The following is a 14,853-nucleotide window of genomic DNA, read 5'->3' on the forward strand; positions in this document are numbered from 1 at the left end:
TATTGCGAAGTAGAATGAGCACATTTGGGGGCTGACCCTATTTTTATGGGCTATATCTTTAAAAATGTTTAATAGTTATAGGTAATATAAAGGATTTAAAAAAAAATATGGGGCACCCTTGGCTATAGTTCCGCCCCTCTATATATATATATATTCTATGGAAGCCAATGACACATTTCTCCTCTACTTAGAATATACAAACCCATGGTCAGTCCAAGAAAGAAGAGGACAAAGGGAGCCAGGTTGAGAGAAGAAAGGGAAAATCAAAAGGTAAAAGGAGAAAAGAAAGAAAATATGTACACTAATGATTCTAAAATAATCATTAATTAATGCAAATGAACACAGTCAACTTAGTCAATCTGCTAGCAGTAGCAGATAGTCACAAATTTTTACTTTACAGTTTCAAATTTAAATCTACAAACTGAGTCAACCATCTGGTTCCTGAGGGCCAAAACCCGAAGTCCAAACCATGCAGCATATCGAGCTCGTGAACCCTGGGATACAAAATACGATGCGTGTCGTGGACTTAGGTAGGTCTTGCCTAAGGGAATTTAGGTTTTTCCGTTTTAGTCTTGTTTAAGTTTGCATGGGAATGAGACCCAACAAGCCAGATGCCAACGTTTATACGCGTTCATGGAAACTTTTTCCTGTGGGTAAATAGTCTCTAGATGTCGACCTACCACATTTTTCTCCTATCCTTCACAATTCGTCACATATAAGGTATAATAAAAGTTATGCAAATTTGTTTTTTATGTGGTATTAGTACTTTTTTTCAGCCAAAAAAAAAAAAAAAAGTGGTATTAGTACTTTTGTTTTGTTAGTGATACAGTAGAAAAGGCAAGTAAATGGAAAACTGATTTTATGAAGTGGATGGAAAGTGGAAACTAATTAAGTCCAATAAATAAATAAATAACTAAAATGTTTTCCACTATTAAATGTTAGACATATTACAAAAAAATATAAATAAATAAATAAATTCCACACCACAAATAAATAAAACCATGTTAATGAAAACTTTTCTATCTTTGCGCTATCTCTTTAGTGATTAACTATTTTGAAAAGTTATTGACCAATGTTTATTGAATATTAAGTTTTTTTCAATACGACATTTCTTCTCAAATTAATTGTTTTCCCATCACTTTCCCACTTAGTTATTTAAGTAGATTTTGAATTTGAACATTGTTTTATTTAAAATTAAAAGAAATATTAATGATTTTCTATGAAAATTAAGAGTGCTTAACAAGTAAGAGGGCTCGACAAACCCAACCCACTAGGGATTATAGATTATTTTGAGCAAAAGGGTTGAGGTTAATCATGATTTTCTAAGTATTAAGTCAATCAGATCATGTCTAATAGTTAAACCCCCAATTTAAGTCCGACCAACAAGTGACATGAGCATATTAGTGCAAGTCAAATAATAGAAAATAGTTTTTATTCATTTTTGGGTTGGTGCAATCAAATACCAAAAAATAAAAATAAAATTTCAATTTTAAAAAAAATTTTGTTTTTCAAAAAATATTTCCATGGAAACCAACAAATGGAGGGTTTCTAAAATACTATTTGTTTGGAAGAGTGGCCGAATTCTTTTACAAGGATTCGTGGGCTGCTGTTTCTGGACTGTGGTAATACATTACAAACCTCAGATCCAATTAAGGCCTAGTTAACCACTTTTTTGAAGCCCCTTTATTTATGAAAATCTTTGTGCAAAAGACACAAACACAGGTGTCCAATAAAATATTCTTAACTTCATCAAGGAAAAAAAAAATCTAGAACGCACGAAACCAAAGTTCTCTTCCTATATATATTTTGGCCACAGTGAGAGACAGAGACACCCACGAAGAGCCATTTTCTTCCAAGCATCTAGCTTTCTCTTCACCCTCGCTTTAGGTACTTACAATACAAAACCACCTCAAAAAGTTTAGCTTTGGGCTTTTTTTGACTTGGTAATTAACCTTTGCATCAGTTAATTATAAGAAGCTTTAATTCCACCAACTCTATTATAGCTATGGAGATTGAGTCAGCAACACAAGAGAAGGCTGGGCCTTTAGCCATTGCTTGGGACTGGGTTAAGGCCCTGCCTTTGAATTTCAAGAACATCGCTGTAAACCTTGTAAGGACAACAAAGAAGCTAGGACAAGACGACCCAAGACGAGTCATGCACTCACTAAAAGTAGGACTGGCTCTCACACTGGTGTCCTTGTTATACTACTGGAGACCTCTATATAATGGTTTTGGGGTTTCAGGAATGTGGGCTGTGCTAACAGTGGTAGTTGTCTTTGAATTCACTGTTGGTAAGTTATTTAAGACACTAGCAAGATTTACCAAACCATCATATACATGGTTAAATATCTAAGCAACAATTAATGTACATATTTATTTTTGTTCCTGTCCAGGTGCTACTCTCAGCAAAGGTTTGAATAGAGCTTGTGCAACATTATCCGCTGGTGCTCTAGGGTGTGGAGCTCACCACTTAGCACGTCTCTTTGGAGAGAAAGGAGAGCCCATTGTCCTTGCCTTCCTTGTCTTTTTACTCGGTAAGTTTTACAAATTAATGTGTACCTCTAACATAAAATATAATTGAAACTTTTTCTTATTGTCGGCCGCATCACGTAGTTAGTAAAATTTGTGTAGTAAAATTTACAGTAATTTTAACATTTTCTTTATTTAGAAATATCCTAGGACAGTTTGGACTCTACCTAATATATATTTCAATACTAAATATTTGTGAAATCCCAAGTTTCCCATTCTTTCGTATTCTTTTGCAACAGAAAAGAAGTACAAAATAAAGCATTTTTCTGAGGTTGGTTTATTTATGCAAGTTGTTTTGGTGTGTGCAGCTGCAGCTTCATCATTCACACGATTCATTCCACGGATTAAGGCAAGATATGATTATGGGGTCTTGATTTTTATATTGACATTTAGCTTGGTATCAGTCACGGGTTATCGGGTTGACAAAATTTTAGAGCTGGCAAATGAAAGACTCTCAACAATTGGAATAGGTGGAGCAACCTGCATAATTGTATCCATATTTGTTTGCCCAGTATGGGCCGGTGAAGACCTTCACAAGTTGATTGCTTTCAATATAGAAAAGCTTGCAAGTTATCTAGAAGGTACATAAGTAACTATTAATAAACTAGAATTGTGATCGGTGAACATTAATTAATAAATTCTTGCAAGTTAGTAACTATTAATAAATTCTATGTATCACCTGTTCAGTATGGGCTGGTGATACATAGAATTTCATAACATTTTTCACAATTATTAATAAACTAAAATTGTGATTAGTGTACATTAATTAAAAGTAATGTAAGTGCGTGGTAAGCACACATATTATGAAAGTGATATTATATTAATCATAACTTGTTACCTCAATAAATTGTGAAACTTTTTATGTCTTTAACATTGCTCGTAACTAAATTTACCTGAATTTTCTTTCTTTCTTTCATTAAACTTTACTGTTTGATCTTGAAATGATACTAACAAGTAGAGAGACATTGACAGGTTTTGGAGGTGAATATTTTGCGGATCCTGAGGATCATGAAGGGAATGTTATGGCCTCTAAAGGTGACAAGGCACTTCTTCAAGGGTATAAAAGTGTCCTCAATTCAAAAAATACTGAAGAATCCTTGGTGAGTAAAGCGCCTTTAGCATTTTCTTTCTCCTCCACTAATCTTATACCTTTATGAAATGCCACTTACATCTGCACTTTTTGCTGAGCTTTTCGCTCTTACTTTACTACTACGTTTTTTAAGCCAGAATGATGATTAGTGATCCTATAACACACTATCTGTAGGCAAATTTTGCAAGATGGGAACCAGGACATGGTCGTTTTCACTTTTGTCATCCATGGAAACAATATTTGAAGATTGGAGTTCTTGCTAGGCAATGTGCTTATCGGATTGATGCTCTTAATGGCTACTTCAACTCTGATTTACAGGTACATCATCATGATTCTTTCTACGTACAAACTATATACCTAACTTTTGTCCCAAAAGAAATGGATAAAAATCTTCTACATATCCTACTGTTTTTTTTTCTTTTTTGCCTTATACTCTATTAACTGCAATATGACATATATACATATATATATATATATATATATATATAACTTTGGTTGCTTTAGTGGAGTATAAAATAAAATACTATAAAAGTGAGACAAAAGAGTTTTATTCGAAATAAATGTACCTAGTAGAAACATACATGAAAACTTTTTATTTTTACTATTTGAATCACTAACAAAAGACTATGATTAATTTACTAAACAAAATTATAAAATTTAAAATTTGTGGGCTTTACTAATTTATAATACTTCTGCAGGCAGCAATGGAATTCAGAAATAAAATTCGAAAGCCAAGCAAAAAGATGTGCTCAGAAGCCAGCAAGGCACTAAAAGCATTAGCATTATCAATCAAAACAATGACAGACCCTTCAACAGCCAAATCCCATGTGGAAAATTCTAAAACTGCCATTGATGAACTCAAATTGGTTCTCAAAGCTGTCTCACTAGAGAATGCAGACCTCCTAGCGATTGTACCAATTGCCTCAGTTGCTTCAATACTAACAGAAATCACAAAATGTGTGGAGAATATCTATGAATCAGTCCATGAGCTTTCTTGCCTAGCAGAATTCAAGAGTACTAGTGTTGAATCCACTGTATCACCAGAGAAACCACAAGCACAACTACTAGTACTTCATTGTGGAAGCATTAAACCTGTTTTGGATGGTGATAATGACCATGTTATAATCACAGTGCATGTGACAAACGAGGAATATTCTTTACAAACTGAATTTCCTCAGCTACCAAAGCCCGGGCAATCATGACTTGGAAGTGTAAATATTTGTTAATGAGTAGCTAGTTACATTTATGTGAAACGTTAACAAATACCTTAAGGGTATTGGTTTAGAAATTATTTTTAAAAATATTTTATGGAAAAATGATAAGCAATTGATTATGTTGATAGCCTTTTATACTTCGCATAAAAATTGTGTTAAATTTTATTAATATAGTTTATTAACAATTGTTCTAAGAGTATCCATTAACATGACCCTACATTTATTGCTCAACTTAATTGTACTTCACCTTTTGAGTAAAATCATCTCTAATCTAGTATTTTTCTCACAAATTGTTGAGAACTGCTAAAGAGGGAATTAGAAATTATACATGTTAGCAAATCTTTCCCTTTAATTATATGTATTCCTTTCTTTTGTAACAAAGTTCTTTTCAAATTTGAATTTGCCACTTATGTTTGTCTTGTATATATATATATATATATATATAACTTTAAATGATAAAAAAAAAGAACTAATTGTTGGACCGGAAATAAAATATGCACAAGCACAGCATAAAGAATGATAAAAATAAAATAAGTTAAAAACCAACAACGACAAAAACAATGTGAGATGGAACTATATATAACTTTCATTACCAACGAAAAGACAATGCCAGGTGACCCAGATCATGTTTACACGTACTTATTATATGCCAGTTTTCCAGATATATATGCAGGGTATCTTGATGGTTTATTTAGTCAAACACGAAAAAAGGTATCTTGATAGTAATTACTGGGGCGGAGCTAGGTACAACCGTACAAGGTGGGGGTTTTGAAATATATATATATATATATAATTATTTTAATGTTTTGAAAATTTAGTATACAAAAATAAAAGTTTGGCCCCTCAAATATTTGAATTTAGCATTATTAATTATGCTCTTAAAAAAAAATAATTAGTTTAGTAGATATAGAGATATAATTTTATTTTTCACAATTCTATTTTTTATAATAAAATGTGCTCTTATATCTGTTAAATATTTGATAAAGTTTAACACCAAATATGTTTGAGTCTATCTTTTTCAACTTGTTCTCGTTAGGTGGCGATTAACAAGTTATTGACTCATTATAAAAAATCTTATCACTAAAACTACACATAAAATATCTCTTTAGTTGCCACATAATGGGTAAAATAAGATATCTTCAAATATGTTTGAACCCTAACTTATTTCTCCAAGTTTTGAATCATTCATATTTTTGAAAATTTTATTGGTTCTGTGGGGCCCAAATGATTTATGGGCCAGACCCATCTACCCGGGGAGAATCCGAAGGCCCAAGCCGAGGAGGGTTATGGCCCAAGCTCGACAAAATAGCCTATGGATACCGCCAAGGACAGCTCAGTCCTAAGCAGACCCAAAGTTCCCCCCCTTGAAAGAGGGGTAAAGACGGTATAGGACTGAAACTTGGAAGAAAGATCTAAAATATCCAGGGAAAGCTGCTGTTACTGCCATTTAATGCTCTGAACCTGACAGAGCCGCATTCTTTGGCTTTTACAACCATCCCTAACGACTTTGAGTATGGACTAATGGGACAAGTATCAATCTTGGAAAGTTTAACCCTACGCGTGGACGAAGGACAGTGGACGCGAGCTAGTATAAAAGGAAAAGTAAGTAATCTATAGAGGGGGTTGGGAAAAATGGCCAAAAACCAGAGCCTCCCAGCCCACCTCCAGGAGTAAGACTCCAGGGGTGAAGGAAAACTTAAACTCGTACGAACAACGCGAAAACCCGCCGCCTGTCGATCAAGGCCTAGCCTTCCAAACCCACGCTCTACAAATGATATTGTTAGGGGCCTTTTTACGTGCGAACCCGACACTGTTACGGTCCGCCACGAATCGCGTCCTTACAATTGGCCCCGTCTGTGGGGAAAGGCTTGTGTGTTGGTATAGGATGTGGGTCGATAGAGTTTCTTCGTTATTTCTAACCGTTGGTTATAGAGTTCTAGTATAAAGTTCTGCTAGGGGCTACGTTTCTTGACTAGGGGCTTGGTTGAGGAGCTAACTCCCTTAAAGCCAAGGTCTCCCGTAAAGAGCAAACTAGGCACTTGATAGCGTTAATCGTATGGATAAACTCTAGGGGCTTGGTTGAGGAGCTAACTCCCCTAAAACCAAGATCCCACACGATGAGAAAACTAGGTTTTGGACAGAACCAGGGCATTGTAAAGTCCACGGACTCAAGCCTATGGGGAAACCAACTACCTGGATGATGGAAAACTAGGTTTTGGACAGAACCAAGGCATTGTATGGTCCATGGACTCAAGCCTATGGGGAAACCAACTACCTGGATGATGGAAAACTAGGTTTTGGACAGAACCAGGGCATTGCATTCCTCGGACAAGCCTATGGGGAAACCAACTACTTGGATGAGGAAAACTAGGTTTTGGACATGGTCCTCGGACTCAAGCCTATGGGGAAACCAACTACTTGGATGAGGAAAACTAGGTTTTGGACAGAACCATTGTATGGTCACTCAAGCCTATGGGAAACCAACTACCTGGATGATGGAAAACTAGGTTTTGGACAGAACAGGGCATTGTATGGTCCACGGACTCAAGCCTATGGGGAAACCAACTACCTGGATGAGGAAAACTAGGTTTTGGACAGAACCAGGGCATTGTAAAGTCCTCGGACACAAGCCTATGGGGAAACCAATTGCCTGGATGATGGAAAACTAGGTTTTGGACAGATCAGGGCATTGTATGGTCCACGGACTCAAGCCTATGGGGAAACCAACTACCTGGATGAGGAAAACTAGGTTTTGGACAGAACCAGGGCATTGTAAAGTCCTCGGACTCAAGCCTATGGGGAAACCAACTACCTGGATGATGGAAAACTAGGTTTTGGACAGAACTAGGGCATTATATGGTCCACGGACTCAAGCCTATGGGGAAACCAACTACTTGGAGGAGGAAAGCTAAGTTTTGGACATTGGTCTAGCGTGCATCGCGCAGCACTCAACAGTTATCCCGGTTAGTTCTAAGAGTTTAATTTACTGAGGATTACCATTGTTATACTTGATAATACTTGTGAGTTTAAACCAATAGGAATCTGTGTTAAAGCATTTTTCTGCCCGGAGTATCATTAAGGGCAAGCTTATATTTAATATTCATGCATAAAGTAGTTGTTACGGAGAAGAAAGATATGTATAGAGAAATAGACACATATTTTATTAAGACAAAGGAACAGTACAGTGTACAATGAAAAGCTGAAACAAAGCCTACACTGAAGCTAACTACATATGTAACGAAAAATACAAGAGAGTGAAGATAAAGCCGAGGAGGTAGCACAGAGGAGAAGTTGGCTACTGCCTCGAGACCTTATTCCTCCTCAATGCCTTTACACGCCCATAACTCAGGCAGCAAAAGAACCCAACTCGGGGCCTGCACCGGTGGAGAAAAGGTGCAGGGAACCTGACCTCAGGCTAACACCATCTACAGAAAGGGTGCAGGGAGCCGGAAGTTGGGGAGCCCCCGCAAAAATTTGCCTGCCACAGGGCAGACGGCGCTGATCGCGGAAATTCCTTTTTCTGACCTACCAAAAATCTGGCGTGACCAGAACCTGCTTCGGATTTTGACTAAAAAAAAGAGGAATACCATCTTCCTCCTGTCAAGACGGAGGACTGGCTTGAATCTGTGCCATCCTTGTCCGTACCATATCACCTTGAGGATTCGGTGCCTTTGGAGCGTGCGGAGACCTTTCATCCCCATCTGCGCCTCAAACATCTTGCTTTGAGGCAGTGGCACTAGAAAGAGAGATCGCGGATATGGAAGAAATATGGTTCTGAAGGGAACAGGAGAGGTCATGTGCAAGGGAAGTGATCCTCTATCCCATTTATACCCAGAAGTAAACCGGTGGCATTTAATTCACGTAGCGTCCCAAGGAACGCTACAGACAAAACGTCTCTGACTCGATTTCCCACGTCGTCTGCAACCCTGAGGTTAAAGGAGTCTCGAGAAGGCGCACCTCGAACACTGGGACGCCAAAAAGTACCGCGTGATCTAAGACTACGGAAATACCTCTCAATTCGTGGGCCCAGTAAATTCGCGGCCCAAGCCCGTTCAGCATATGGGCCCAGGGACAGAACCAAGGCCTTGCATGGTCCTCGGACTCAAGCCTATGGGAAAACCAAGTACAAAAAAGAAAAAATCACAAGTTTTGGACAGAACCAAGGCCTTGCATGGTCCTCGAACTCAAGCCTATGGGGAAACCAAGTACAAAAATTATAATTATTATAAGTTTTAGACAGAACCAAGGCCTTGCATGGTCCTCGGACTCAAGCCTATGGGGAAACCAAGTACAAAAATTATAATTATTACAAGTTTTAGACAGAACCAAAGCCTTGTATGGTCCTCGGACCCAAGCCAATGGGGAAACCAAATACTTGGATAAGAAAGGGTTTGAATTTCGTAAGATGAGTTACTTGATAAAAATGTCAGGTCACTTCATCCACGGCTTAAACACCATAAAAGGTTAAGACTAACAACGTTGTAAGGAAGGTGGTGGAACGCCCCAGCATTTAGTCGTATAAGAAGGCTGTTCATTTGGTGGGTGATATATCTTCAAAGGGTTATTCCTCACACGGCATCAAACCTTCGTTTTACTCCTCGGCTAGCATGGGGTAAGTATTACTTTTCACTGGTCGGCCTTATTGTGCCAAGCATTTCTATTAAAGTTATGGCGACATCTTTTTATTATCAAGTATTTTGGTCTTAGTCGTCATTGATTTAGATGCTATATTATTGTGCCGAGCAGCGTTTGTAAATTTTTAAAAAAAAAGACATAGAGACAAAACATGCGAAATAAAATAACAACAATTTTTATTAATACGAAAAATTATTACAACGTACAAAGAGGGGCTCAAACGAGCCTATACAAAATGTGAACTGCTTAAGCAACAATTACATCCGTAGTACAGATAAGTAAACTGTTAGGCGTCTTTTAAACTCGTCTCAAAGTCTCTCCAATCTCTGCCTCAATACTGCTCATATTACGATAAGAACCTTCTTTGGGAAAAAATGAAGGAGAAGGAAATAGTAAGGAAGAAATCAATGAAGAAGATGGAGGAGATGAATGAAGAAGATGGAGGACATGAGTAAAGAAGGAGGAGAAGAAGAGAGAAGAGATGAAAAGAAAGAAAAAGGAGCAAAAGAGGGAGAAGTGAAAGCACCAGGATGGATCTGGTGCTGGGAAGACTAAGAAAGGGAGACAGAGGATAGCACCAGTGAAGGAAGAGAGGAAGAAGTAGAGACACTTAGTCCCTGCCTCGATCTTGACTCCCAACACACTGGAGCCATACTAGGTATGCTCATAGGAGAGCGGTTGGTACTGATGATGGGTGTCCTCGACTCGGTCACGCCAAAAGTTTGACGTGACGAGTCCCTGCTTCGGATTTTGATTGAAAGAAGGATGAGGTTGATTTTGAGTCTTCGCCATCCCTGTCCCGATCGAGCCATAATGAGCTTTACTGGAACATGGCGTTTATGGGAGGGGTCTGGCTCCTGCATCACTCGTTGTTAAGGTAAAGTGTATCACGATTTAGTTTGTGAACCAGTGGGAAAAATGAACCCTAGGGGAGGCCAAGTATTTCAAATCTCAGAAGGATGAAAATAAATTCTTTACAAAAAACAATAACCTCCTCCCTTCCTTCTTATACAGAGGGTGGAGCGGGAGACATTTAATAGGTTCAGATCTCCAAAGGAATCTGCCAACACAAACATGCCTGTTCCGTTTCTCCACCCCATCAAAACAAACCGCCGAATTAAAGTAGTCTCGTGAATAGTGGTCATTAAAAGCGCGTTTTGGATACCCAAACGATAAGAACGCATCAAGCGCGAAATCAAAAAACTGTCTCATAGACCGGTGCATTTCTTGGACAGATGAAGAGCTGCCAGCATTATTAATAGGCCAAATTGATTGGGCCGTAGGACGAGGTTGGACATCACCAAAACCCCCCTTTCCAACCAAGAGGTTGGACAGCTGGGTTTTGAGGGGCTATTGTGGGGCCCAAATGATTTATGGGTCAGGCCCATCTACCCGGGGAGAATCCGAAGGCCCAAGCCGAGGAGGGTTATGGCTCAAACTCGACAAAATAGCCTATGGATACCGCCGAGGACAGCTTAGTCCTCGGCAGACCCAAAGTTCCCCCCCTTAAAAGAGGGGTAAAGACGGTATAGGACTGAAACTTGGAAGAAAGATCTAAAATATCCAGGGAAAGCTGCTGTTACTGCCATTTAATGCTCTGAACCTGACAGAGCCGCATTCTTTGGCTTTTACAACCATCCCTAACGACTTTGAGTATGGACTGATGGGACAAGTATCAATCTTGGAAAGTTTAACCCTACGCGTGGACGAAGGACAGTGGACACGAGCTAGTATAAAAGGAAAAGTAAGTAATCTATAGAGGGAGTTGGGAAAAATGGCCAAAACCCAGAGCCTCCCAGCCCACCTCCAGGAGTAAGACTCCAGGGGTGAAGGAAAACTTAAACTCGTACGAACAACGCGAAAACCCGCCGCCTGTCGATCAAGGCCTAGCCTTCCAAACCCACGCTCTACAAATGATATTGTTAGGGGCCTTTTTACGTGCGAACCCGACACTGTTACGGTCCGCCACGAATCGCGTCCTTACAGGTTCAATTGAAAGATTTTTTACTTTAGTATAAAATTTGATAATTTGTATTGAAAATAAAACATTTTAAGAATTTCACTATGAAAATGATAAAAATGAATTTTATTTTATGAAAGATAACCATCAAACATAATTTTAATTGAAAATACTAAGTTTTTTTTTTTTTTTTTTTTGTTGGGTGTGTGTATATATATAACTTATCAAATAAAAAAGTGTATATATGTATGTGTGTGTGTGTATATGTGTGTATGGAGGGTTATTTCGATAAATATATTAATACTGTAACTTAGTCCCCTAAACAAAAATTTCTAACTCCACTCCTAGTCATTAGTAAATATTACTATATTTATCCTTTTGAATTGAATACGATTTCAATTAGGTTATATGAGGCATTAATTTTTCAACTGAATCTCCAAAAGTTGAGTAATTGCATGATTAGTATTTTTTGTCAAAATACAATAATTTACAGATCTTTTGACAAGCTTGATCAACACTGAATTTCTAAAAAGTTTGGTGTTGTCCTCCACTTTGTATATCCAGCAGTGATGTTATTTACTGCAATAATATTAATGTTTTATAATTTTAATCATAATCATTATTATATTAATTTGTAAATATTTTACTGTAAAATTAGTAATAACTTTAGTTTTTTTTTTTTTTTTTTTTTTTTTTTTTAAATTTATCTACTATTGTGGTTCAAGTGTTTTAGGTTATTGGGTATAGATGGGTTGCTCTTTTACAACCAAACCGGGGGCACACAGGTTGATTTAGTATAAGCTCTTAAAGGTCATGTAGTAGGAAACAAAATAAACCCGAGGTACAATATAACTTGTAAAAATAAAAACTGCTTCACACACCCTATTACGTATACACACACATGATTTTAGTGAAATCGTGTTTTCAATCCATGAATTCAGTTCAAAGAATAGATGTATAACAGTGCGTGTATAACAAATTATCAGGTTGTGCGTAGCAAACACTACCCAACTTGTGGATAAGCCCATGCATCCTTAAATTGGATTTGCAACTCTGTTAAGTAATACTGATAAAACTCACTTGAACGTAGAGAAACTCACTTTGTATTGCAACACCCAAAAATCATTCAGCAAAAACAACGGTCCGCCAGGTCCGGTAAGGTTATTTAAGAACCAACGCTCACTCGGACCTAGCCTAGTTGAGCTTTGAAGAAAATATTTTACAAAGATGACACGCAAAATGCCTGAAAATGATATTATTGTTGTTGACCATTAGCCATTAGGATTTTGGAACCCATTGTTTTGGGATCAAAACGCGTGGGAAATAAATTTTACCACTTGAATTTTATCGAATTACAAAGAATTGACAGACTTAATCAGGAACCCATTGTTTTAGGATCAAAACAAAACTCATTAGTATAACTTAGGTGTCGCTGTTGCAAAACGTAATGTGATAGCTCTCTTACCAATAAATTTTGTGTTCATGGTCTCTTGCAATGTAATTGTAAGAAGTAGCTGAGAAAAAGGGTGAGGCCTATAAAACAAAAGTGCATATTTTAAGGGTTAGAATATACACCAAGGTTTTACGTATAAGCCTCATATTCTTATTCTTATGATTATCTAAAAAAAAAAAAAACAATAAATTCGGTCGCATCCCTTGTAAATATGATATACCCATTTGAAAGGGGAAAAAATTGGAGAACTCTTTTATTCACATATGGTATTGTTCTTTCAAAATTGTGTAGACATGGAAACTGGTCCAAACGTAGTTTATGGACTTTATGTACACAAAATTTTCATAACAAATACTAGATGAGAAATTGTTATTGACTATAATTAATAAGTAAAAAAGTAATTTCAGTAATATGTTCAAATTAAAACTAATAAAAACATATTATTTAAAATTTGTTGTAAAAATATTATGGATGTAACACTTCTCAAACAGACTTGCCAACTATGATCAACTAGATAACAACGGGCACTCATCTCTACAAGCTAATGGGTCTAGAAAACATGAGCTATGATCAGCCAGATAGCAAAGGGCACTTATCTCTACAAGCAATTGGTCTAGAGAAAACTCAGAAAACATGTTCTTGGCTCAAGACAGGGCAGAGAAAAGGAAAACTGAAAAGTAATGAAAAATAAGATTTCAAAGTTGGGGTTTGAGTTGTTTCCCACTTGATTTCCCATGCATGCGAGCTAGTGTTGTCTCCAATTCCAAATATAGAGGCAGTAAGTTCAGGGAAATTTGTCCAAAATTAGATAGAGTGGCCAAAATTAAATATCGCCATAATGGGTCTGTTTGGATTGAACTTATTTTTGCTGAAACTGAAAACACTATAGTAAAATAATTTTTAAATGTATGAATAGTGTCGTAAGACCCATTTTTAATGAAAAAGTTGTTGAAAAATGGAATTTGTGAGTCCATAAACAGTGCACGGATACACTGTTCACCATTGAAAAGTCAACATTTGCGACTACTATTCATGAACAGTAGCCACATTACTCCCTGAAACGCGTGAAAAAAAAAAAAAAAAAAGAAGAAGAAGGAAAACGCAGACAATACTTATAAATAATAGAGATAATCCTTGTTTAGCAATAATTGGGTTGGAAAATACTATAACCTGCGACATTCACTAATTAAAGACTATTAATTAAGATTCTCTTTATGTGTGCTGAAAAATTATCAAAATTATATGAACTCTTTTTTTTTTTTTTTTTAAGAGAGAGTTTCAACCTATGGCGTCCGCTTTTGATGATAGCTCTTTATTATCAAATCAGGACACCAATCAGTTTTTTATGTAGGCGGAGATTGAATCTCAGATCTTTTATATAACCATTAGAAACTTTACCAATTGAACTAACTGAAACCCAGCAAAATTATATGAACTCTCATTTTCATACTTGCTAATGTACATTGCAGTGGATAACACCATAAATTCCTTCCTTTGTGTTTTTTTCATGCCTCTTACTAGGTTTCCAAGAATTTGTTTGAATTGAGCAAACATCGTATCTTCGTGTCACAATTTTGATTTTATAAAATAGAAAACCCCATACATGCAAATTATAATCTAAGGAAAAATAAATAAATATAGCGAATATAGGTTTCATAATTAAAGAGAGAAAACTCAAACCAAATATAAAATATTGGTCATATAAACACGAACTTTACCAGTTGAGCTAATTGGAACCTAGCAAAATTATATGAACTCTCATTTTCATACTTGCTAACGTAGGTAGCAGTGGATAACACCATAAAATCCTTCCTTTGTTTTTTTCCATGCCTCTGACTTGGTTTCCAAGAATTTGTTTGAATTGAGCAAACATCGTATTTTCGTGTCATGATTTTGATTTTATAAAACAGAAAACCCCATGCATGCAAATTATAATCTAAGGAAAAATAAATAAATGCAACGAATATAGGTT

At 36.7% G+C, this 14,853-nt stretch overlaps 1 protein-coding gene across 1 annotated transcript; it reads left to right on the plus strand.

The window, feature by feature from the left end:
* Positions 1-1,847: 1,847 nt before the first annotated feature.
* On the plus strand, positions 1,848-4,915 carry LOC115953641 (aluminum-activated malate transporter 8). The gene is made up of 6 exons (XM_031071379.1): positions 1,848-2,291; positions 2,394-2,534; positions 2,838-3,110; positions 3,502-3,629; positions 3,794-3,937; positions 4,318-4,915. The coding sequence occupies exons 1-6, from the start codon at positions 2,006-2,008 to the stop codon at positions 4,819-4,821; spliced, it is 1,476 nt and encodes a 491-aa protein (XP_030927239.1). The 5' UTR covers positions 1,848-2,005; the 3' UTR covers positions 4,822-4,915.
* Positions 4,916-14,853: the final 9,938 nt, after the last annotated feature.

This window comes from Quercus lobata, chromosome 7, assembly GCF_001633185.2.
Source record: "Quercus lobata isolate SW786 chromosome 7, ValleyOak3.0 Primary Assembly, whole genome shotgun sequence".
Classification (NCBI taxonomy): domain Eukaryota; kingdom Viridiplantae; phylum Streptophyta; class Magnoliopsida; order Fagales; family Fagaceae; genus Quercus; species Quercus lobata.